The sequence below is a fragment of the Patagioenas fasciata genome, chromosome 10 (assembly GCF_037038585.1).
Source record: "Patagioenas fasciata isolate bPatFas1 chromosome 10, bPatFas1.hap1, whole genome shotgun sequence".
NCBI lineage: Eukaryota > Metazoa > Chordata > Aves > Columbiformes > Columbidae > Patagioenas > Patagioenas fasciata.
The window spans coordinates 25,301,542-25,327,717 of record NC_092529.1 but is presented as its reverse complement, the minus strand read 5'-3'; the positions used below and the strand labels follow the sequence as shown (position 1 = coordinate 25,327,717).

The 26,176-nt window shown below is 51.0% G+C and overlaps 1 protein-coding gene across 1 annotated transcript; it reads right to left on the bottom strand.

Annotated features, from left to right (window-relative positions):
- Nucleotides 1-4,419: 4,419 nt before the first annotated feature.
- Nucleotides 4,420-25,840, bottom strand: LOC139828719 (olfactory receptor 14J1-like). Its single transcript, XM_071812857.1, has 3 exons — nucleotides 25,819-25,840; nucleotides 6,913-7,492; nucleotides 4,420-4,471 (listed from the first exon to the last, which is right to left on the bottom strand). Exons 1-3 carry the CDS (start codon nucleotides 25,838-25,840, stop codon nucleotides 4,420-4,422), a joined length of 654 nt encoding a protein of 217 aa, XP_071668958.1.
- Between the last annotated feature and the right edge of the window lie 336 nt (nucleotides 25,841-26,176).

Sequence of the window (26,176 nt, the reverse complement as noted above, 5' to 3'; positions counted from 1 at the left end):
ACACTTTTCCACAATCCAGTTGCTGCTTTCAGTTTCAAGGAGTTAGAAGTTTTCTTGTCTTTCAGTACTCTGTCTAATTCTGTCTTTAGCCAACTCTTTTATTGTGTTTATTTTATAATTACCTTCCTGTCTACAACATTTCTTGCATGGTTCTGCCTTGGAGAAGGTGAACCTCAGTGCTGGCAGTTTGTCCTTGATGTACAGTTGAGGATGTGTTTTCTTTTAATCATGACTCTCATCAGTTGTATTTTGTATGTTCAAAGGTAAAGCAAAGTCCCTCTTTGCTGTGTGCAGCCAGGTCTCCAAGGAGAGCAGGTGGGAGCTGGTGCAAAGGAGCTGGCACATCCAGCTGCAGACTGCAGTGGAGAAGTCTGGTGTAAGGAAAAGGGATGCAAGGCCCAGGGGGCCATGAGAGAAACGAGGGGGCTGGGGAGGTGAGGAGCAAGTTTGTGCACACGGTGTGAGACCTCAAGGGACAGCGTCCCCATCGAGTCCAGACCTGCTTAGGAGAGACCCTGGATCAACATCAGACAATGCTGCAGTCAGCACTTCTCCAAACTGAACAGTAATAAAATACACCCTTTTCAATAGAAAGACATTTTTATCAGTAGCTTTATGAAATCTTTCTCCATAATTACACAAAGAACACTCTTTAATTCACTGTACAAGACTAGAAGATGATTGCAGGAAAATACATGGTTTGTTAGAGCTTTCTTCTGTGTAATGAGCCCCATGGTGCATTTGGTGCTGAGTCCTTGAACATTTCTCAGGGGCTGAGAGGAGATTGCACAAACCTTTCCAGAAGTCAAAGCCAGAAGAAAAAAGTACTAAGTACCTTGAAGTATTAATGAGTTCCACGGAGGGCAAGTACCAGCAAAGCCTCCCCAGGGACTCGTTAGAGCAGAGAATTGGAGGCCATGGTGGCAGAAAAACAAAGGGAAATGTGCAGGCAGCTGAGGTGCTGAGAAGAGCTTGGTTTAGTTGGGTGAAGCAGAGAGGCCAAGGCCTGACCCCCAGCCCCTGGGAAGGCAGATCGTGTCACTCACACATTGCTCAGGGCTCTTCCTGGGCCAGGGGGATGTGGGCTGTGTGGTGCTGAGTGAAGGACAATGCTGTGACAGCTCCCAGCCTTACTGGGGGTGTGCAAGGAGGCCATGAGGTGCCCCAGTGCCTCAGGACAACGTCTCCTCACAGGCCTTGGTGGCAGAGGCCATTGCCATAGCCAAGGGGACAAAGACTTGGGTTCTCCTGGTGACATCCAGCCTTGCCAGTGCCCTTTGCCATCTCCACCACAGGTTGTCCTACACTGTCCCACAGCTGCTTCTGTTTCCCTGCAGGCTGTAGACACCCATCTCGCTTCCTCCCCTTGCTCTCACCCTGGTATTTCCACACATTGACTGATGTGTCTCCATTCTCATGCTCTGTTCCTTGAAACACAAGGACATGGACTGATCTCATGCTCCTTCTGCATGATTTCTCGTACCACAGCATCTTCCTTTGAGTGACACTTCTCCCTCCTCATGTCCAGTCTCCACGTTCCAAGCTGCGCTGTGTGGCAGTGTTTCTCCCTGAAAACTACTGACCTGTCAGCCTCTTAGCTGTGCCTGGGAAGATCATGACACAGATCCTCCTAGAAGCTGTGCTAAGGAACAAGGAATCGTGACTCAACCACTTCCCTGGGCAGCCTGTTCCACTGCTTCACAACCTTTTCCATGAGGAAATGTTTCCTGATATCAACTCTGAACCTTCTCTGACACAAGCTGAGGCCATTTCCTCTCATCCTGGCAGTTGCTACGCAGGAGAGACCAACACCCTCCATGCTACAACCTCTTTTCAGAGAATTGTAGAGAGCAAAATGGTCTCCTCTGAGCATCCTTTTTTTCCAGGATAAACACCCTCAGAACCCCCAACTTCTCCTCAGCTGACTTGTGTTCCAGACCCTCAACAGCCTTGTTCCCCTCCTCTGCACTCACTCCAGCACCTCAGGGTCTTTCCTATAGTGAGGGGCCCAAAACTGAACCAAGTATTCGAGTTGTGGCCTCACCCACATCGAGTACAAGGGAATGATCGCTGCCCTGGTTCTGCCTACTACACTATTCTTGATGCACACCAGGCCGCCATTGGCCTTTTTGGCCACCTGGGCACACACTGGCTCATGTTCAGCTGCTGTTAATCAACACCCCCAGGTCTTTTTCCAACAAGCAGATTTCCAGCCACTCTTCCCCAAGCCTGCAGTGTTGCAGGGGGTTGTTATGACTCAAGTGCAGGACCTGACACTTGGCCTTGTTAAACTTCAGACAATTGGCATCAGCCTAATGAACCAGCAGCTCCAGATCCCTCTGTAGAGACTTAATACCCTCCAGGAGATCAACAATCTCACCCAAATTGGTGTCATCTGAAAACATATCCAGGGTGCACCTGACCCCCTCGTCCAGATCATTTGATAAAGAGATTAAACACAACTGGCACCAATACTGAGCCCTGCAGACACCACTCGTGACCGGCCACCAACTGGATTTGGCTCCGTTGACCACAATTCTTTGGGCCCGGCCCTCCAGCCAGTTCTTTACCCATCGCAGATACACCATCCAGGCCATGAGCTGCAGCTTCTCCAGGAGATGCTGTGGGATACGGTGTCAAAGGCTTTACTGCAGTCTAAGGACACAACACCCACAGCCTGTGTGTCAGATTCACTCCCCACGACAGACTTTCCCTTGTCTGCTCAGCCGGTCACCTTGTCATAGAAGGAGATCAGGCTGGTCAAGCAGGACCTGCCTTTCACAAAGCCATGCCGATTGGGCCCGATTGCTCGTCTGGTGTGTGTGACCTCACAGTCCTTTCCCAGCCATGTTCCTGCTGTTGGCCTATCCCCTGCAGAGGCAGAAGTGACCTCACAGTGCCCTCCACAGCCATTGGCTTCCTACTGGACTATGAGTTCCTGAGACACAAGTGACCACATGGCATCGTACCCAGCCATCACCCTCCTTGTGGTCCAGGGTGTGAGCAGATCAAACTGAGCTGCTTTCATCAAATGTATCCAATAGATTTCCTATCAAGGGTTTGAGTGGAGAAACGTTCCTCAGAGGAGCTGCTGTATTTACTCTGGGCCATTTATACCTCTGCTTCTGCCTCATGTTTTTCTCTTTCCTCTGTCTATTCTGACGTGAAAGAGCTCTCCAGGGAAAAGATTCATGGAATCCTACAGTAACACACGCTGGAAGAGACCCCTGAACACCATCTCTGTCCCACTGCCCTTCATGGCACCCGAAGGAATAGCTGACAGCATTTGTGCTCCCTTGGGTTCATCTCACCACTGGGGTTCTGCCACTGGTCACTAAAGAGAAGAGATCAGTACCTTCCCTTCCTTCTCCCCTTGTGAGGAAGCTGTAGCCACCATGAGGTCTCCTTTTAGACTTTTGTTCAGCTCTGATGGTGAAAAACCCTTGGTTTGCTTTCTGAAGCAGAAAGGAGAAGCCATGACCTCCAGAAAATGGGAAGGGGGATCCTGTCCCTCACACACGGCTCAGGGCTCTTCCTGGGACCGTGGGATGTGGGTGTGCAAGGCCCAGGGAAGGACAACACTGGTACAACAACTTCCAGCTTCCCCATGGGGCTGCAAGGAGGCACTGAGGCCCCAGTGCCATGAGGACAACGTCTTCTCCTGGGCCTCAGTGGCAGAGACAACTGCCATGGCCAAGGGGACAGAGACCTGGGTTCTGTGGGTCCCTTCCAGCCTTGCCAGCGCCCTTTGCCATCTCCATCACAGGCTGTTCTACACGGTCCTACCCCTGCCCCTCTTTCCCTGCAGGTTGCAGACACCCATCTCGCTTCCCCACCTGCTCTCACCCCAGCATTTCTTGTGGCCTTTTACCTGACAGGTGAGATGTAACCTCATCATGATCTTCTGAACCCCATGGCTGCTGTTGGGGTTTCAGCTTCTCTGACAGACACGACCATGTCCCTGCTGCTGTCCCTTCGTGTTCTCAAGTGGAAAGGACGTGACAACCCGTCTCCAAGGCCTCTTCCTAGGGCCTGTGGGTGCTTAGGCAGAGATACCTTCCCAGCTCTATTCCTGCTGCTGGGCTGTCACCTCCAGAGACAGAACTAGCGTCACAGTCCCCTTCACAGCCATGGTGTTCCAACTCATTATGAGTTTCTGAGCCAAAAGTGACCTCATAATCCCATACCCATCTGTCACCCTCCTTATGGGCCAGGACCTGACTAGATAAGGCTAGGCTTGTTTTATCAAATTGATCAAATTTATATCCTACTAAAAACCTGAGTGGAGAAGCGTTCTGTAAGGGAATGTGAAATGTTGACATCTTTTCTACATCCTCTCCTGCCTCATTTATTTTTTTATTTTTTTCCTTCTTCCTGGTTGCTAATTGCATGTTCACTAACTGAAATGAAAAGCCAATCTCACACCCGGAGATGAGATACTGTGTATTCCAGAGTTGTGCAAGTCTGGATGCTGGAATAAAACCAGCACAACAGGTAGAGAAGGAACATCTATTATATCCAAAATCTTATCCCTACATTCAGACCCTCCCGGCAGCCCTAAAGAGCCAGGAGTTTACACATTGGCATATGCGTTACATAATCATTTTATCACTACACATGCTTGTTCAGGAAGGGTCCCCGGCTGACCCCAGTCTCCCATGCTGAGGATGTGTATTTTAGTATTACATATTTTAGGTTAGCAACTGCAGGCAGGATTCATTCTTTTCACTGGTAAGGACTACATCTTCTGTCTTCAAACACCTCTCCAAGGTAAAGATTCATTGAATCCTAGAATAACTCAGGTTTAAAGAGAGCCCTGAACATCATCTTGTCTCACTCTCCTGCTCAAGGCAGGGTCCACCAGGTGAGGTTGTTCTAGGCCTCTGCCCGGCTTTGCATCATCCACAAAGGAGCTGAAACTGTGCTCCATGACACGATGAAGTGGCAGAATAGAGACATTCAACAGTGTTGGCCCCAGTACTCATCACTGAGGGATGCCGCTAGAAACCGACTAAACACAGGATTTTGCACCACTGATGATCTTTGGGCTTGGTCATCCAGCCAACTTCCCACCCATCACAACATCCACATCTTTATCCCAGATCTTCCCAAGCTGCTCTAAGGCCACCACAGGAGACCATGTCTGGGGCCTTGCAAAACTCCATGTACACAACAAGCCTTTCTTTCCCCTGCCCATTTGGGTTCAGCAATCCCTTCCTTGTCCTACAACTGCCTGGACATGGATGCAAGAGAATGTGACTCGTCACCCTCCCAGGGACAGCCGTAGGCTGACCAGCCTGTCATTCTCCCAGTTCTCCTTCCTGCCATTCCTGAAGATGGGTTTGACGTCTGCCCTTCTGAGGGACCTCTGATCCTCTCTGATCACTCTGGCACTTCTGAGACCACAATCCAGAATTTCCCAGAGAGAAAGAGGGGCAGGTGTAGGACTGTGTAGAACAGCATGGGATGAGGATGGCAAAGGTGATACCGCAAACAGGGACACTTGCAATGAGCCTGTCCAAGTGAGCGTAGATGAATCTCACTGTGCCACTGGAGTTTGTCCCTGGAGTCAGACACAGAAATATCAGGGTTCTGTCAGGTGTCCACATCTGAGCTGGCCTCATGGATTCTTAAAACACATTGAGATAATCAGGGACAGACACTTTCGCTTTAACCACAGAGGCAGGAGTCACAGTGTCCCTATGCGGTCCAGTTCCTATACCCAAAGGATGGGAGGCACCTCAGCCCTATGTCACCATGTTCTACATTTATCTTTGATGTCCCTCATCATCAGGAATGCACATTGGTTCAAGGAAGCACATCCAAGTGCTGCATTCTGGTGGTTTCCTATGGGATATTAGTCCCAACATGATGTGACCTCAATAAACTCTGTCTCACAGGCCTTCATGGAACCACAAGGAACAGCTGATGGTGTTTGTACTGACTTGGGTTCATATCGCCTCACGTACATGATGTGCATGCTCACATCTCACCTGTACAATGCAAACATGGACCTCTGACCTATTCATTCAGTGTAATTCCATGGAGGGACAAAGAGCTCTGAGCTGGAGTGAGAGGCCAGTGCTGGAAATGGTGGCTGTGAGGGGCCAGCCCATGACGATTGCCCTGGGTGTCCAGTGCACAGGGGCACAGCCCAGCCCCTGCTCTGCTGGTCCTGCAGGTCTCTGGCAGGAGGCCTGGCTGTGAGAGGACACTGCTGTGTGCCAGCCCTGCACACACACACTGTTCAGCTGTGCCCTGGGGTTTGCATCTGTGGCCACTTTTGTGGGCATGTTCTTGAGAGAAGGTTTATAACAAGACCTAAACCTTCACGCCCTGCCCATAGGAGATCACCTTTCTATCTGGAAAGGCTGTTGTGAGCCCAGCTCTGTCACAGCAGTGCCCATTGGCTGTCCCTGCCTGCGCTCACAGCACTGACACACAGCAGGACGGGGACCAAGCTGCCAGAGCACTCAGGCCTTGCACCAACACAAGGGGTGAGAAGGAGAGTGTGGGAGTGGAACCAGAACAGCTCTGGAAGAACAAGCACTGGTGCTTCCCGGCAGTGCTGCCATGAGACAGCTCTTTTCCCTTCGACCCATGAACATGGGAACTATCACTGCAGCTCCAGAAAGGTGTTGGAGAAAGAATGTCAGTAAAAATATTGGTGAAGGACCCTTTATTTTGCTTAAACACAGAGAAAACAATTCCACATTGACACAGTCACTCACTGAGAAGTGAAAAGCATGCAGTGAATTACAAAGGGAATAAAAATATTATCATTAAAAAAAAAATCACAACTAGAGACAAAAAATACTACACAATATGAACCTGCAATGAGAATGTCTTCTTATGTAGAAGAAGACAGAGACAGTTTATAGGTTCAGATGAAATCCAGTCATCAGTTTCCACAGGGCATCCTTGAGCTCCTGGTTCCTCATGCTGTAGATGAGGGGGTTCACTGCTGGAGGAACCACCGAGTACAGAACAGACACCACCAGACCCAGGGATGGGGAGGAGATGGAGGGGGGCTTCATGTAGGCAAACACACCAGTGCTGACAAACAGGGAGACCACGGCCAGGTGAGGGAGGCAGGTGGAAAAGGCTTTGTGCCGTCCCTGCTCAGAGGGGATCCTCAGCACGGCCCTGAAGATCTGCACATAGGACACCACGATGAACACAAAACATCCGAAAGTTAAACAGACACTGACTACTAGAAGCCAAACTTCCCTAAGATAGGAGTGTGAGCAGGAGAGCTTGAGGATCTGGGGGATTTCACAGAAGAACTGGCCCAGGGCATTGCCCTTGCACAGGGGCAGTGAAAATGTATTGGCCGTGTGCAGCAGAGCATTGAGAAACCCAGTGGCCCAGGCAGCTGCTGCCATGTGGACACAAGCTCTGCTGCCCAGGAGGGTCCCGTAGTGCAGGGGTTTGCAGATGGCAACGTAGCGGTCGTAGGACATGATGGTGAGAAGATAAAACTCTGCTGAAGCTAAAAAGAGAAACAGAAAGAGTTGTGCAGCACACCCTGCATAGGAAATGACGCTGGTATCCCACAGAGAGTTGGCCATGGACTTGGGGACAGTGGTGGAGATGGAGCCCAGGTCGAGGAGGGCAAGGTTGAGCAGGAAGAAGTACATGGGGGTGTGGAGGTGCTGGTCCCAGGCTATGGTGGTGATGATGAGGCCGTTGCCCAGGAGGGCAGCCAGGTAGATGCCCAGGAAGAGCCAGAAGTGCAAGAGCTGCAGCTCCCGTGTGTCTGTGAACGCCAGGAGGAGGAACTGGGTGATGGAGCTGCTGTTGGACATTTGCTGCCTGTGGGCGTGAGGACCTGTGCAAGGAGCAAAAGACTGTGACAAGTTAGGGGAGACTTCTCTGAAGAAAATAAATGGGCTGTTTCTCATGGAAAACCCCGTCCACAATGGAGGGATGTTTCTGCTCATTCTCTCTTTCTACCAAGTGAGAAAAACAGTTCATCACAGTTTAAAATGCAGTTGGGCATGCAGTTTCCATGAACACACTTCGGGGGCAAGACCCCTTGAGTTGGTGTCAGAACAAAAACTGACCCACTCTCCCACCCCACCTCCAGAGAGCAAGAGCACCAGGGACAGGTGGAGAAACAGGGAAGGACACTGCAGTGCTACCAGAAAATAAAGCAAGGACAGAAAGCCAGACGGGCATGCTGTGGAACCTTCTCCTTACCTGGCTGTGCTGCTGCCACTCACTTAATGACACTGTAGAGCAAGTACTTTTAGCACCTTTTTTGTGTACCACGTTCCAGGAACCTTTCCCCTGGAGGTCCAGCTGCTGAGGTGGACTCGTGACCTGGACCCCATGGCTTCGGGGCAGAGGTTCTGCTGGAGAGGAGAGGAGATCAGGGGTTTGCACTGGGAAATGTGTCTGCACTGCAGGGGATGTGAGAGAAGTTCCTAAATCCTGCCCCCAGCATTTCTGGTAGCAGTTAACTCTTCCTGCCCATGCCTGTGCTCCTGCAGCTGTGTCTCTGTCCCTGGGTCTGCTCCCTGTCAGTGTCACAGACCCCGTCCCACCCGCTGTGTGCTCAGCTCTGTCCTGCTCACACCTCCTGGCACTGCCCAGGGGCAGCTCTGTGTGTGCAGGGTCTCAGGAGCAGCTCAGACAAGTCCTAACGAGAACTGGGGTCTCAGTGTCTTCTCCAAAGCAAAGAAATAAATCCCCATCTCCCACTGCACACCCAGACAACCAAGAGTGGAAAACTGAAAGCACAGACTCCTTCCCTTGCAGCTGTTCCTGTCTTGATGTCCTTGTTCAGAAGGACCCTCTGCCGTGTCTGTGGGGTTGATCTGGAGCTGTGAGCAGCCCTGACCCACACAGCACCCTTCAACCCCACAAGCTCCCTGCCTGCCCTGCCGGGGGTCGGTCCTTCCACCCACAGCTGCTGCCATGGGATCTCCCCGGGCAGGCTGAGCGCTGACCCTGGCAGGCGGCAGAGTCCCTCTCCCGGCACAGCCCTGGGGTGCAGGGACCCTGCTCTGCAGGACAGCCCTGGGCACCCCTGGGTGCACAACTTGATTCTCAGATTTTCAAAGCTGCTGAAAAAGATCCCTGCCCTGACAGATCCCACCAGCTGTGCCTGTGCCAGTTTTAGGAGATGCCTCCAGGAGCTACAGCTGCATTGCCCTGCACCCAGAGACTTACCATGGCAATGGCTGCAAAGGTTTCTCCTCCAGTGAGCTCTCAGTCATCCTCCCAGTCCTGACCACCTTTCATCTCTCTCTGCCTTGCTCGTCTCCCTGAGATCCCCAGGCAGAGCCCTCAGCCCTGCTGCGTGTGCAGAGGAGCTGCTCCTGGGCAGAGCTGTCTCTCTGCAGCGCTGCCGCTTGCCAGGAGCTCCCTCTGTCCCAGGAGCCCAGCCCAGCTCAGCAGCACAGGAGCAGCCCAAGGTGCTTTAATGATGGCTTTTGTGCTGAGTCCATGAACCTCAGATCCTGAGGGCAAATTGAAGAAGTCAAACTCAGATCTAAACTTCAAAGTTTCTTGTAACGTTAATGAATCCTACTGAGGGACACAGCTGAGAAACCATCCCCAGGGCGGCTGGGACAGAAAACTTGAAGCAGAACAAAGGGTAACGAAGTGAAAGGTGGCTCTGATGCTGAATAAACCTGAATGTGTTTCATTAACCAAAGGGCCACGCCCTGAGCCCCACCCCTGGGAAGACAGATCCTGTCCCTCCCATGTTGTCCTGAGCCCTTCCTGGACAGTGTGATGTGGGGCTGTGCAAGGCCAAGGGCAGGACTATGGTCCCACACCTCCCAGGTTCCTGGCTGGGGACAAGGAGGCCATGAGGCCCCTGTGCTGGAAGGACAAGGTGTCTCCTCACAGGCATCAGAGGTGCAGACAACAGCCATAGCCAAGGGGAGAAGGAGCTCATGTCTGGTGGGGCTTTCAGCCTCTCTACATCCCTTGCTCTTCTCCACCACAGCCTGTTCTGTGCTGTGGCATCCCCTGCACCTCTTTCCCTGCAGGCTGCAGACATCCCCCCTGCTGCCCCACCTTGCTCTTGTCTGAGCATCTTCCTTCCTTTGCTGAGATCTCTGCATCCTCCCCAGCTGTTCCTTGGAGCACAAAGCCTTGGGCTGATGCAGACTCCCTCTGCTGACCTGCTCCACCACAGCACTGCACTTCCAGTCACATTCCTTGCTGCTCATGTCCAGCCTGGACCTCCCCAGCTGCACTTTGGGCCATTATTGCTTTCTCAAGCTCTTTCCCACTATGCAGAAAACCTCCACCACCTCTGAAACCACCCTTCAAGCACTCTCAGGCTACTCCTGCACTGCTGCAGCCTCCCCAGCGCTGCTGGGCCAAAGCAGCCCAGGTCCCTCAGCATCCCACACCATGTGCACAAGGTGCTGAACCTGCCTTGGCAGAGCCCTGCACTCTCCAGTTCCTCCCTGCTTCTCCAGACTGGGAAGCCGCACACTGGCACACCCCCGTGTGTGTGGGGTCACAGCAGTGCTGAACCGAATGGGATGAGAACTCCAGGTGTCTGGGTCCCCACGCTGCTCCTCATGCAGCCCCGTGTGCAGCTGCCTTGTTCATGGTGAGCGTGCACCACGGGCTGGTGTGGGGACCTTGGAGTGCCCAGGCCCTTCTCCTCAGGGTCACTGCTCAGCGTGTCAGGTCCTGCTCTGTCCTGATGCAGGACGTTGTTTTCCTGCCCTGATAAAAAAATGGACACTTCATCTTGAGAGACTTCAGAAATCTGTAATGGTGGAACCCCAAATTTTCTCAAGGTCTGGACTCTCCATTTGCTGCAGCTGCAGCCCCTCTACTTAGGGGTCAGTATAAATACCATCTCCCAGAGATACTGTGGGGTCTTGGGGGTCTGATACTCATAATGCCTGGGGTCTGGAGTTTCTGAAGTTTCCCTTTGTGCAGTAGGAATGGGTGGAGCTCTGCCTGGGGACAGACAATATCAGCCTAAGGTTTTGTCAGCATGAGAGGGCAGAACAACATGGGCAGTGTTGTGGTGCCTGGACATCAGCTACAGACTCACTGATCAGGTAGAAGAATTAGATGAGGCCTCCTTCAGACAAATGAATGAAGCCTCCTGTTTCCAGGGCAGTATCCTCATGGCAGACCTGAGATATCCCAATATCTACAAGGAACCAGCCATCCAGGAGCTACTGGAGCTCATTGACAACATCTTCCTGACACGGGTGACTGAGGAGTCAGTGGGGTGAGGTGCCCTGTGGGACTTCACACTTACAAATCACAAAGAGTTGGTCAGGATGGAACAGTCAGGGATGGGAAAGTGGAGCTGAGGCTCCTGGGAGATGATCACAAGGCCAAGAGCAGGATTTCAGGAGAGCAAGCTCTGGCCTGCTGAGGGACCTGCTTGGGTCCTATGGGATATGACCTTGGTGTCTGCAGTGCTTTTCTCTCACATTTCCTCCCTCCTCTCTCCCACCTGCTGTTGTGCAGCGTTTTTTACCCTTTCTCAAATACAATATCCCAGAGGTGCTGCCGGCATCACTGAGTGGCTCAGATTTGGAAGGAGTGGGTCCATCTTGGAGCAGCTGAAATCGGCTCTGTCTGACGTTGGTCAAACTCCTGTTGTCTTCTCAGAGAGGTGACAACTGTAGCACACTCACACTCACCCCCAGTTCCAAGATTTTGCCATGTAAACCCATTAGAGGGTCACAACGTGTTGGGTGTTGTGAACTACTTGATACTGGAGAAGAAATGGAAAACAACTTCTGTCAGCAAGGCAAGTAAGTCGCCAGTCAATGAGCAGATTCCTGTGGGGAACTGTAATTGCCCTGACATTCATTTGCCAGACAAAGTGGCAGGTGCTAACAGTCCAGAGGATCTTGGGCCAACTGCTTAAGAGAGATGCCTGATGGGCCAACAAGGGTGATGCTCACCTGGATCTGGAACTGGCAAAAAAAGAAAGGCTGGTGGGGGATGTGAACATCAGTGTCCACCTTGGCTGTTGTGACCAGGACACAGTGGGGTCCCAGGCAGCAGAGGGGAGGGAGGGAGGCCAGCAGCAGAGCACAGGCTGGTGGGCTCCAGAGGAGAAGACTTTGACATACTGGGGGATGGTGGGTGAGGTGGTGACATGGAAGTCGGTCTGAAGGGTGAAGGAGCTCAGGAAATCTGAGAAGCCTTACAGGACAGGCTGCTCCAAGCACAAGAATGATCTCTCCAAGTACCCATGAAAAGAAGCATTTATCTCATGAGGCTGCTTGTCTGAACTGATGGAACTTCAGGGCAAAAAGGCAGCAGACAGGAGGTGGAAGCAGGGGAAGCTGCAAAGGAGGAATTTAGAAACCTTTTCCATGGATGTGGGGATGATGACAAAGCTGCCTCGGACTTGATCCCAGAAGGGGAGGCTGAGGGCAGCAAGATGAGCTGACACTGCTTCATTTCCAGTAAAAGAACAGACAGGGTGAATGTGGAACTGCTGGTGAACTTCATAAGAGTAGAATCAGACAGGACTGGGGTTCTTCATGGCTTCTTTGCCTCCATCTTCACCACCAAGGTCTCTTGGGCCTTTGTTCCTGAAGGCAAGAGTCTGGAGAACACCCAGCAGTGGATGGGGCTCAAGTCAGGGGTGACCTGAGCAAACTCAGACACCATTACAGAACAGGAGATGGGTCACTTGACCAGCTCCCTGAACTGTCACTGTGCTGTGGCACCTGAGATTCCCAGGAACACCCACCTCTTGGTCCAGAGCTGTGTGATTCCTCTTGAGGTGTCCTGGACTGAAAGCTCTCTAATCATGCACACCAGACTTGAAGCTTTTAGGAAAATGTTGCACAGTGGCTTGGCTTGTAAGAGCATTTTCGATGTTAATGAGCCCTCTGCTGCCATGATCCTGAACTGCAGCTACTGAAACAATGAACAAACCTCTGATGAAGTGAAAGGCAGAAGCAAAACACAAGATTCTGAGGGTGTTTGGGACCCCATGAAGGGCCATGACTGACACAGCTGTGAAGGAAACAACCAGTGCAGGTCCCTGTCCCTGGAGACCGGTGAAGGAAAGACTTGGAGACACTGGTTACAGGTGGTGAGGGCCATGTGGAGGTGGCTCTGATGCCACGTCAGCCCTTGATGCTTGTTCATCTCCAGAATGGCTGAGCCCTGACCCCTCGACCTGGTAGATTTTTCTCCAGTGTTTTTCAAGGATTTTCCTGTGGTCAGTGTGAGTGTTTTGTGTTTTGGGGTGGGCTTTCTGTGCTGTTGTTTTAAGTGCAAGGCTCTGGTTTTCTGTGGAGCTGGAAATGCCTGTGAGTTCCTCACAACTCACCCAGCTTCTTTCATACACCTGGCAATGGTCACCAATCACCTCAATGTCCCAGTCCCACACTTGCTTGAATCCTCTATTTGGATCTATACCCCATCGCTCCAGGAGGTTCATGGATCCACCAGGCTCATGGATGATTCCTGAGGCCCATCCAAGTGTGGGCAGTGTAAGAGAGGAGCAGAGCAGGGCCAGCTCATGGGCCGTGACTGAGCACAAACACCCCAGCAGCAGCCATTCCCCATCTCCCAGGCACAGCCATGCCCACAGCATGCAAATGACACTGCCATACATGATTAGCCCAAGAGAGGCCTTTCTTCCTTCCACATTCCCAGGAAAATCTTCCTCCTGTTCCTCCTCCACCTGCAGACATCAACTGCTTTCCATTTCTGGGCTCAGACATGGCTGGAAGGGTTCACTGAAGCCATCAGCCATCTCATTGCTTCTCCCTGACATGCCCTGACCCTCTCCCACACCCACACATGGACAATCACGGCTGCTCAGGGCCTCCCGCTCTTCAGAAGAGGCCTCGAGCTTCTTGGTTCTTCCTGGTGCTTGTTATAAACTTCCTCGCTGTCTCCAGAGTTCATGGTGAGCTTTCTTGTCCATAACAGCCCCTTTATGGCCATGTCTTACTAAATGGTTGTCTTTGTATGATCATTTGTGCAGAAAGGGCAGTCACAGGACACCACCCAATGTGTCAAAACTGATGCCAAGTGAAATCCCCTAAAGACCTGATGAGTTCCCCCTGTGTCTGTGTCTCTCCTGGAAGGAGTCTGTCCCGAGAAGGGGATCCAGCGTCTGCCACTCTCTGCAGAGGCACATGAGCAGTGTCCGTGCACCTGGGGACACAAAGGTGACGTTTGCCAGACCACCCTTCATCTGAACCACTTAGATGTGTGCTTGTGGATGAGGTACGAAGCCTTATAGTGCAAATACCTATTTAGGTATCATTGCCAGAGGGACTACCACTGATGCAGAGTGCTATTTTACGGATATTTAAATATAAGCGTATTAAACTTTTTTTTTTTCCTTTAAAAACTCACATTCCTAGACAAATACACAAACACTTGAAGGATTATTGATGCCTTTTAACACGATTATCCACAGAAGGCCCACCAGCTTTGCATCTCAGGAAGTGGGATGCCAGAGTTCAAGGGCAGGATGGTTTGGGCTCTGTGCTGGGATCTGGAAACTGAAACGTGCTCCCATCTCCCACCCCCTGCCCTCCTCAGTGAGGGTGTGAGACATTCTGCCAGCGAGGGCTGAACTCACAGTCATGACCAGTATCTTATGTCCAACTGCAGCCAGTGGTGTCCTGCCAGCTCAGGGCTGGAGCTTCCATTGCTGGAGGTGTTGAAAAGGCCTGGAGATGTGGTGTTTAGGGATATGGTTTAGTGGTGGCCTTGGCACTGTTTGATTTACAGTTGGACTCCATGTTCTTAAGGGTCTTTTCCAGCCGATGGGTGCTATGTCTATGATTTGGGTTGAAACCATTTCAGTTCCATCATCTCCAGCTTCCCTCAGCAGCCTCTGTTGTGTGGCACAGCTGTCCTGGCTCTCCAGGCAGGTTGGGCACTGGTTTGGTGCCTGCATTGGGAGTTTTCCCCTTCCAGGGGTAAAGGGCTGTTGAGGAGAGACAGTTGTAGAGATTTGGGTCACAGGGGTTTGAAGCAATCCCTTCAAAATCTGAGCAGGCTGAGCTTTGGAGCCGAGGGGCAACAGAGATGCTCTGAAAGATGGTTTTGAACAGTGGTGCTATCACTAAAAACAGTAACAGGGAACTCCTTATTCTCACTGATGATGGTTATGAACTAAAGCTCTTTAATTGCATTCCTAACAGTCATTCTTACTTTTCAAAACATCTACTACGCCTCAGTAGTTGTATCCTGAAATAAGTTCTTGGAGCAATGTCTTTTGTCTCACCTTTATTTTAATCATTTAAAGATTACACCTGTTGGAAAGAATTACCCCAAAATCATGCTTCTTTCATAACTTTCCTCCTTTTTTATTTTCCCTGGTGTGATGTGGAGGTGGCATATGAGAACAGTTTCTTTTTGAGGCAAAGAAGGCCAAGGAACAGATCCCAGGTCAGTGCAAAGGCACAAAGGAAGCCAGAATGTTTATGTGATGTACACTTACACAACACTTTTACGTGCGTATCCAGTCTCTCAAGTCCCAACTGTGCAGCAGAGTCTGGAGTTCTGAGCTCCCTTCACCTGCCCAGTGTGACACCTGTAAAATGGAACTACCCCAGTCAAATGGCTTTTTTGGTTCTCTTCACACCCTGAAGCACCCATGGGTCAGGAGACAAGCCAGGATACCCAATGGGGACTCACATGCTCTGCTCTTCAAGTTCAGATGTTCACTGCAGTCTCAGCAGACACCTCACGCTGATATCTGGGTGCAAGGAGCTGGTCAAGTTCCTTGTCTCCATTTCTGCAGTGGTGGCTTTGCTGCCTGGCTGATGTGCAGACTCTGCACATGGATGCTGACACCTCTTGAACAACCTGCTCTGAGAGGATTAACAAAATATGCAGTGCTTTCTGGAAGAGCATTAGTATAGCAAAAAAGAACAAGTGGGGTTGGGTCAAACGAAAAGGAATGTGGTCAGGACTGTTCAGTGGTCAGGACTGTTCAGGGGTACTTGTAAAGCAGCCCTGCACTTCATGTGAATTATTCCTGTGGTCAGGGAGAATCTGAGAGCTTTCTCTAAACTGAAAACATGAAGGGGAAGGAAGGGCAGTGTCATTCAGGCTCAAAGGGAGCTCATGACCACATAGGAAGACATATAACACAGGTGTCTTAAGATGAATGTCAACATGGCCATCTAAAAAGAGAGCAGTTCAATTAACCTTTTTCTCCTTCTTCCCTCCGTCAGGCAAGAGTGGCCAACAGCTTCCAGCAGGACTCACTCTGTGCCAAGGGTAAAAAGTGGCACTGACAGTCCATGGCAGTGGATTGTTTGGTGCCTTCGACTCCACGAAAGAAAAAGGATTATCTTTTTAATGCTGGATGCTTTGGCAGGACAGAAATCTAGAGAACATTTTTAAAAACTGAAGAGAAAAAGAAATCAAATGAAAGATGTAGAGTGAAGGAACTGTCTTCTTGCAACTTTAAGCATCACATATTGTTGGTGTTTTATTTCTCCTTTCTTTGTTTTGAATATTTTAAATACCAGTGTTTTCCCATGAGATCAAAATGAGACTATTCAGCATGTGCATGAAGAGCAACAGGAGAACTACTGATCTTCCACTAGATTTGCCTTCTCAGCACTCTCTCTATCAGGCTGCGCATCTGATCTCCCTCATCCTCCAGGTATTTCCTCCTGCCCTAACTAAACCGACCATGTCTGAAGTCCCGTTTCCAGCAGCTGATCTGCACACAAGCGCTTGCCATTGCTCTCTGGGGTTCCCTTCCTCTTACTGTTTGATCACTCAGACACTTTTCCACAATCCAGTTGCTGCTTTCAGTTTCAAGGAGTTAGAAGTTTTCTTGTCTTTCAGTACTCTGTCTAATTCTGTCTTTAGCCAACTCTTTCATTGTGTTTATTTTATAATTACCTTCCTGTCTACAACATCTCTTGCACGGTTCTGCCTTGGAGAGGGTGAACCTCAGTGGTGGCAGTTTGTCCGTGGTGTACAGTTGAGGATGTGTTTTCTTTTAATCATGACACTCATCAGTTGTATTTTGTTTGTTCAAAGGTAAAGCAAAGGCCCTGTTTGCTGGCACATCCAGCTGCAGACTGCAGGGGAGAAGTCTGGTGTAAGGAAAAGGGGTGCAAGGCCCAGGGGGCCATGAGAGAAACGAGGGGGTTGGGGAGGTGAGGAGCAAGGTTGTGCACACGGTGTGAGACCTCAAGGGACAGCATCCCCATCCAGTCCAGACCTGCTTAGGAGAGACCCTGGATCAACATCAGACAATGCTGCAGTCAGCACTTCTCCAAACTGAACAGTAATAAAATACACCCTTTTCAATAGAAAGACATTTTTATCAGTAGCTTTTTGAAATCTTTCTCCATAATTACACAAAGAACACTCTTTAATTCACTGTACAAGACTAGAAGATGATTGCAGGAAAATACATGGTTTGTTAGAGCTTTCTTCTGTGTAATGAGCCCCATGGTGCATTTGGTGCTGAGTCCTTGAACATTACTCAGGGGCTGAGAGGAGATTGCACAAACCTTTCCAGAATTCAAAGCCAGAAGAAAAAAGTACTAAGTACCTTGAAGTATTAATGAGTTCCACTGAGGGCAAGTACCAGCAAAGCCTCCCCTGGGACTCGTTAGAGCAGAGAATTGGAGGCCATGGTGGCAGAAAAACAAAGGGAAATGTGCAGGCAGCTGAGGTGCTGAGAAAAGCCTGGTTTAGTTGGGTGAAGCAGAGAGGCCAAGGCCTGACCCCCAGCCCCTGGGAAGGCAGATCCTGTCCCTCACACATTGCTTAGGGCTCTTCCTGGGCCAGGGGGATGTGGGCTGTGTGGTGCTGAGTGAAGGACAATGCTGTGACAGCTCCCAGCCTTACTGGGGGTGTGCAAGGAGGCCATGAGGTGCCCCAGTGCCTCAGGACAACGTCTCCTTACAGGCCTTGGTGGCAGAGGCGATGGCCATAGCCAAGGGGACAAAGACTTGGGTCCTCTTGGTGACATCCAGCCTTGCCAGTGCCCTTTGCCATCTCCACCACAGGTTGTCCTACACTGTCCCACAGCTGCTTCTGTTTCCCTGCAGGCTGTAGACACCCATCTCGCTTCCTCCCCTTGCTCTCACCCTGGTATTTCCATACGTTGACTGATGTGTCTCCATTCTCATGCTCTGTTCCTTGAAACACAAGGACATGGACTGATCTCATGCTCCTTCTGCATGATTTCTCGTACCACAGCTTCTTCCTTTGAGTGACATTTCTCCCTCCTCATGTCCAGTCTCCACGTTCCAAGCTGTGCTGTGTGGCAGTGTTTCTCCCTGAAAACTACTGACCTGTCAGCCTCTTAGCTGTGCCTGGGAAGATCATGGCACAGATCCTCCTAGAAGCTGTGCTAAGGAACAAGGAATCGTGACTCAACCACTTCCCTGGGCAGCCTGTTCCACTGCTTCACAACCTTTTCCATGAGGAAATGTTTCCTAATATCAACTCTGAACCTTCTCTGGCACAAGCTGAGGCCATTTCCTCTCATCCTGGCAGTTGCTACGCAGGAGAGACCAACACCCTCCATGCTACAACCTCTTTTCAGAGAATTGTAGAGAGCAAAATGGTCTCCTCTGAGCATCCTTTTTTTCCAGGATAAACACCCTCAGAACCCCCAGCTTCTCCTCAGCTGACTTGTGTTCCAGACCCTCAACAGCCTTGTTCCCCTCCTCTGCACTCACTCCAGCACCTCAGGGTCTTTCCTATAGTGAGGGGCCCAAAACTGAACCAAGTATTCGAGTTGTGGCCTCACCCACATCGAGTACAAGGGAATGATCGCTGCCCTGTTCTGCCTACTACACTATTCTTGATGCACACCAGGAGGTCATTGGCCTTTTCGGCCACCTGGGCACACACTGGCTCATGTTCAGCTGCTGTTAATCAACACCCCCAGGTCTTTTTCCAACAAGCAGATTTCCAGCCACTCTTCCCCAAGCCTGCAGTGTTGCAGGGGGTTGTTATGACTCAAGTGCAGGACCTGACACTTGGCCTTGTTAAACTTCAGACAATTGGCATCAGCCTAATGAACCAGTAGCTCCAGATCCCTCTGTAGAGACTTAATACCCTCCAGCAGATCAACAATCTCACCCAAATTGGTGTCATCTGAAAACATATCCAGGGTGCACCCGACCCCCTCGTCCAGATCATTTGATAAAGAGATTAAACACAACTGGCACCAATACTGAGCCCTGCAGACACCACTTGTGACTGGCCACCAACTGGATTTGGCTCCATTCACCACAACTCTTTGGGCCAGGCCCTCCAGCCAGTTCTTTACCCATTGCAGATACAGCATCCAGGCCATGAGCTGCAGCTTCTCCAGGAGATGCTGTGGGATACGGTGTCAAAGGCTTTACTGCAGTCTAAGGACACAACACCCACAGCCTGTGTGGCGGATTCACTCCCCACCACAGACTTTCCCTCATCTACTCAGCCGGTCACCTTGTCATAGAAGGAGATCAGGCTGGTCAAGCAGGACCTGCCTTTCACAAAGCCACGCTGATTGGGCCCGATTGCTCGTCTGGTGTGAGTGACCTCACAGTCCTTTCCCAGCCATGTTCCTGCTGTTGGCCTATCCCCTGCAGAGGCAGAAGTGACCTCACAGTGCCCTCCACAGCCATTGGCTTCCTACTGGACTGTGAGTTCCTGAGACACAAGTGACCACATGGCATCGTACCCAGCCATCACCCTCCTTGTGCTCCAGTGTGTGAGCAGATCAAACTGAGCTGCTTTCATCAAATGTATCCAATAGATTTCCTATCGAGGGTTTGAGTGGAGAAACGTTCCTCAGAGGAGCTGCTGTATTTACTCTGGCCATTTATACCTCTGCTTCTGCCTCATGTTTTTCTCTTTCCTCTGTCTATTCTGACGTGAAAGAGCTCTCCAGGGAAAAGATTCATGGAATCCTACAGTAACACACGCTGGAAGAGACCCCTGAACACCATCTCTGTCCCACTGCCCTTCATGGCACCCGAAGGAATAGCTGACAGCATTTGTGCTCCCTTGGGTTCATCTCACCACTGGGGTTCTGCCACTGGTCACTAAAGAGAAGAGATCAGTACCTTCCCTTCCTTCTCCCCTTGTGAGGAAGCTGTAGCCACCATGAGGTCTCCTTTTAGACTTTTGTTCAGCTCTGATGGTGAAAAACCTTTGGTTTGCTTTCTGAAGCAGAAAGGAGAAGCCATGACCTCCAGAAAATGGGAAGGGGGATCCTGTCCCTCACACACGGCTCAGGGCTCTTCCTGGGACCGTGGGATGTGGGTGTGCAAGGCCCAGGGAAGGACAACACTGGTCCAACAACTTCCAGCTCCCCAAGGGGCTGCAAGGAGGCACCGAGGCCCCAGTGTCATGAGGACAACGTCTTCTCCTGGGCCTCAGTGGCAGAGACAACTGCCATGGCCAAGGGGAAAGAGACCTGGGTTCTGTGGGTCCCTTCCAGCCTTGCCAGCACCCTTTGCCATCTCCACCACAGGCTGTTCTACACGGTCCTACCCCTGCCCCTCTTTCCCTGCAGGCTGCAGACACCCATCTCGCTTCCCCACCTGCTCTCAGCCCAGCATTTCTTGTTATCTTTTACCTGACAGGTGAGATGTAACCTCATCATGAGCTTCTGAACGCCATGGCTGCTGTTGGCGTTTCAGCTTCTCTCACAGACACGACCATGTCCCTGCTGCTGTCCCTTCGTGCTCTCAAGTGGAAAGGACGTGACAACCCATCTCCAAGGCCTCTTCCTAGGGCCTGTGGGTGCTTAGGCAGAGATACCTTCCCAGCTCTATTCCTGCTGCTGGGCTGTCACCTCCAGAGACAGAACTAGCGTCACAGTCCCCTTCACAGCCATAGTCTTCCAACTCATTATGAGTTTCTGAGCCAAAAGTGACCTCATAATCCCATAGCCATCCGTCACCCTCCTTATGGGCCAGGACCTGACTAGATAAAACTATGCTTGTTTTATCAAATTGATCAAATTTATTTCCTACTAAAAACCTCAGTGGAGAAGCGTTCTGTAAGGGAATGTGAAATGTTGACATCTTTTCTACATCCTCTCCTGCCTCATTTATTTTTTTATTTTTTTCCTTCTTCCTGGTTGCTAATTGCATGTTCACTAACTGAAATGAAAAGCCAATCTCACACCTGGAGATGAGATACTGTGTATTCCAGAGTTGTGCAAGTCTGGATGCTGGAATAAAACCAGCACAACAGGTAGAGAAGGAACATCTATTATATCCAAAATCTTATCCCTACATTCAGACCCTCCCGGCAGCCCTAAAGAGCCAGGAGTTTACACATTGGCATATGCGTTACAGAATCATTTTATCACTACACATGCTTGTTCAGGAAGGGTCCCCGGCCGACCCCAGTCTCCCATCCTGAGGATGTGTATTTTAGTATTACATATTTTAGGTTAGCAACTGCAGGCAGGATTCATTCTTTTCACTGTTAAGGACTACATCTTCTGTCTTCAAACACCTCTCCAAGGTAAAGATTCATTGACTCCTAGAATAACTCAGGTTTGAAGAGAGCCCTGAACATCATCTTGTCTCACTCTCCTGCTCAAGGCAGGGTCCACCAGATGAGGTTGTTTTAGGCCTCTGCCCGGCTTTGCATCATCCACAAAGGAGCTGAAAATGTGCTCCATGACACAATGAAGGGGCAGAATAAAGCCGTTCAACAGTGTTGGCCCCAGTACTCATCACTGAGGGATGCCACTAGAAACCGACTAAACACAGGACTTTATACCACTGATGATGTTTAGGCTTGGTCATCCAGCCAACTTCCCACCCATCACAACATCCGCATCTTTATTCCAGGTCTCCCCAATCTGCTCTAAGGCCACCACAGGAGACCATGTCTGGGGCCTGCAAAACTCCATGTACACAACAAGCCTTTCTTTCCCCTGCCCATTTGGGTTCAGCAATCCCTTCCTTGTCCTACAACTGCCTGGAGATGGCTGCAGGAGAATGTGACTCGTCACCCTCCCAGGGACAGCCGTAGGCTGACCAGTCTGTCATTCTCCCAGTTCTCCTTCCTGCCATTCCTGAAGATGGGTTTGACGTCTGCCTTTCTGAGGGAACCTCTGATCCTCTCTGATTACTCTGGCACTTTTGAGAACACAATCCAGAATTTCCCAGAGAGAAAGAGAGGCAGGTGTAGGACTGTGTAGAACAGCATGGGATGGAGATGGCAAAGGTGATACAGCAAACAGGGACACTTGCAATGAGCCTGTCCAAGGGAGATGAGATGAATCTCACTGTGCCACTGGAGTTTGTCCCTGGAGTCACACACAGAAATATCAGGGTTCTGTCAGGTGTCCACATTTGAACTGGCCTCATGGATTCTTAAAACACATTGAGATATTCAGGGACAGACACTTTCGCTTTAACCACAGAGGCAGGAGTCACAGTGTCCCTATGCGCTCCTGTTCCTATACCCAAAGGATGGGAGGCACCTCAGCCCTAAGGTGTGTCACCATGTTCTACATTTATCTTTGATGTCCCTCATCATCAGGAATGCACATTGGTTCAAGGAAGCACATCCATGTGCTGCATTCTGGTGGTTTCCTATGGGATATTAGTCCCAACATGATGTGACCTCAATAAACTCTGTCTCACAGGCCTTCATGGAACCACAAGGAACAGCTGATAGTGTTTGTACTGACTTGGGTTCATATCGCCTCACGTACATGATGTGCATGCTCACATCTCATCTGTACAATGCAAACATGGACCTCTGACCTATTCATTCAGTGTAATTCCATGGAGGGACAAAGAGCTCTGAGCTGGGGTGAGAGGCCAGTGCTGGAAATGGTGGTTGTGAGGGGCCAGCCCATGACGATTGCCCTGGGAGTCCAGTGCACAGGGGCACAGCCCAGCCCCTGCTCTGCTGGTCCTGCAGGTCTCTGGCAGGAGGCCTGGCTGTGAGAGGACACTGCTGTGTGCCAGCCCTGCACACACACACTGCTCAGCTGTGGCCACTTTTGTGGGCATGTTCTTGACAGAAACTTCAGGAAGACTTCAGTCTTCTGACACTGCCCTAAGAAGATCACTGTTCTTTATAGAAGTACTTCTACAAAGACCAGTTCTGTCACAGCAGTGCCCATTGCCTGTCCCTGCCTGCGCTCACAGCACTGACACACAGCAGGACGGGGACCAAGCTGCCAGAGCACTCAGGCCTTGCACCAACACAAGGGATGAGAAGGGGACTGTGTGAGTGGAACCAGAACAGCTCTGGAAGACCAACTCTGGTGCTCCCTAGCAGGGCTGCCATGCTGGACATTTTTCACCCTTCTCCCACGCACAGTAAGTGTCCCTGCAGCTCCAGAAAAGCCTTGGAGGAACAATATCAGATAAAAATATCACTGCAGAGCCCTTTATTTCATTTAAATACACAAAGAGCATGGCTCCATATTTATACAGCCAGTGGGTTGAGAAGGAAAAGCAGACAGTGAGTTAGAAAGGGGATGAAAAATATAAAAGCATTTATTTAAAAAATAACCACTACCACCACACACACACACAGATCTGGGCCTCTAATAAGGTCCATTAAAACTGTTATCCATTAAAGAGAAGAGGATGAACACTTTATTATTTTTTAAATGCATCCCGCCATTAGTTTCCTCAGGGCATCCTTGAGCTCCTTGTTCCTCATGCTGTAGATGAGGGGGTTAAATGTTGGAGGTATCAGTGAGTACAGAACAGACACCAGCAGATCCAGAATGGGGGAGGAGATGGAGGGGGGTTTCAGGTGGGCAAACATGGCAGTGCTGACAAACAAGGAGACCACGGCCAGGTGAGGGAGGCAGGTGGAAAAGGCTTTGTGCTGTCCCTGCTCAGAGGGGATCCTCAGCACGGCCCTGAAGATCTGCACATAAGACACCACAATGAACACAAAACATCCCTCAAAAAAAAAAAACTAAACATGAGAAGTCCAAGTTCCCTGAGGTAGGAGTTTGAGCAGGAGAGCTTGAGGATCTGGGGGATTTCACAGAAGAACTGGCCCAGGGCATTGCCCTTGCACAGGGGCAGTGAAAATGTATTGGCCGTGTGCAGCAGAGCATGGAGAAACCCAGTGGCCCAGGCAGCTGCTGCCATGTGGACACAAGCTCTGCTGCCCAGGAGGGTCCCGTAGTGCAGGGGTTTGCAGATGGCAACGTAGCGGTTGTAGGACATGACGGTGAGGAGAGAAAATTCTGCTGCAGCACAGAACAAGAGAAAAAAGACCTGTGCAGCACATCCTGTGTGGGAAATGGCCCTGGTGTCCCAGAGGGAATTGGCCATGGACTTGGGTACAGTAGTGGAGATGTAGCACAGGTCGATGAGGGAGAGGTTGAGCAGGAAGAAGTACATGGGGGTGTGGAGGTGCTGGTCCCAGGCTATGGTGGTGATGATGAGGCCGTTGCCCAGGAGGGCAGCCAGGTAGATGCCCAGGAAGAGCCAGAAGTGCAAGAGCTGCAGCTCCCGTGTGTCTGTGAACGGCAGGAGGAGGAACTGGGTGATGGAGCTGCTGTTGGACATTTGCTGCCTCTCGACATAGGACGCTGACCAAAGAAGAAAAGGCAGTAACAAGTTAGGGGAGACTTCTCTGAGCAAAGTCAAAGCCATTTCTCATACACCCTCCCCTCATCCACACCCCCTTGTCCTTTCCCAGACCTTCCTCCAGCTCCGTGTCTGAGCCCTGGGTGGCGCTGGCTGGAGGTGCCGTGAGGAGCAGGGCCTGTGCCCGCTGGTTGCCGAGGAGTCAGCCCTGCTCTGCACCAGGGGGCATGGGAACGGGGGGCAGGGGACAGTCCTGGGGTTCAGCTTTGTCGGATGGAACCAAAACAAGTCTCATCCTTTCCTAAAAAGCATTTTCTTGGTTGCAGCATCTCTGCACTTCTCTGAGGGGCTTTCAGATAACACACAGATGCTGTAGGACAGGTTTCCATCCTGGATGGAACCTCACTTCTGGAAGGAAACATCAACGAAACAGCTCTGGCTGCACAGGAGCTGCTCCATGCCTTGAAGCCCCCGGCCCTGAGGGCAGAGGCTTTGCTGGGTGGGACAGGAGGCCAGGGGGCTGCTCACAGGAGGGATCTGCACTGCAGGGGATCACAGGGACTTTTCTCTGTTCTCCCTCCCATAACAATTCCGGGTTCAGTTTCCTCTCATTTCTGATCACTTCCCCGCTGCCTGGAGATTCTCCCCCTGGGAGGTGTTTCCCTGTCCATGTCTCTTCCCTGTCAGTGCTCACAGACCCCATCCCACCCTCTGTGCCCTCCCCCTGGCCCTACAGATCCTGCCTGTTCCCAGGGCACTGCCTGGGGGCATCTTCCTGTTTGCAGGTTGGAAAACAGGACGGGTCAGATTAAGTGTAAGATGTCCAGGAAAAGTGATACTGTTGTTGCATAGGCAGAGTGGCTGAAGGCATGAGAGGATTCTCTGGAAGACCTACTGATCACAGAGTTGCAGTTCTCAAATATTTGTTATACATTAAGGACTCCTTTTGCATTTATTCCCACGCATTCCCCAAGCGGAAGAGACTGAAAACAAAGACTCAGGGATGTTCCTTGACTTTATAAGACACCTTGTCTCGATTTTCTCCTTGAAACGTCTTGTAAATATTTCGGGGGTGATAAGGAGCTGTGAGCAGCCCTGACCCACACAGCACCCTCTCCACAGCAGAAGGACCCTGTCATAGTGGGGGTCACTCCTTCCACCCACACTTCTCCCCACAGCACCATGGGGATCTCCCCAGGCAGGCTGAGCGCTGACCCTGGCAGGCGGCAGAGTCCCTGCCCCAGCACAGCCCTTGGGTGCAGGGACCCTGCTCTGCAGGACAGCCCTGGGCACCCCTGAGTGCTCCCCCTGCACTCACTCTCAGCAGAAGTTGTCGTCATTCACTGTCCCTCTGACAGTGCAGCAGGGGAGCCCTGCTCTGGAGAGTGTTCTTCTCCTCAACAGAGATACTGTGAGAGACACCTGACAGATCCTGTAAATTGTGGGATGTACCAGCTTAGGGTCTCCCTCCAGGAAATGCAGCTGCATTGTCCTACAGCCAGAGACTTACCGTGTTAGACCTGTGATTTGCCTAATTGAATCCTCAGCAACCTACCACCCCACATTGCCTTTAATCTCTCTCTGCCTGGGTGCTCTCCCATCAGCATCTCCAGGCAGAGCCCTCAGCCCTGCTGCGTGTGCAGAGGAGCTGCTCCTGGGCAGAGCTGTCTCTCTGC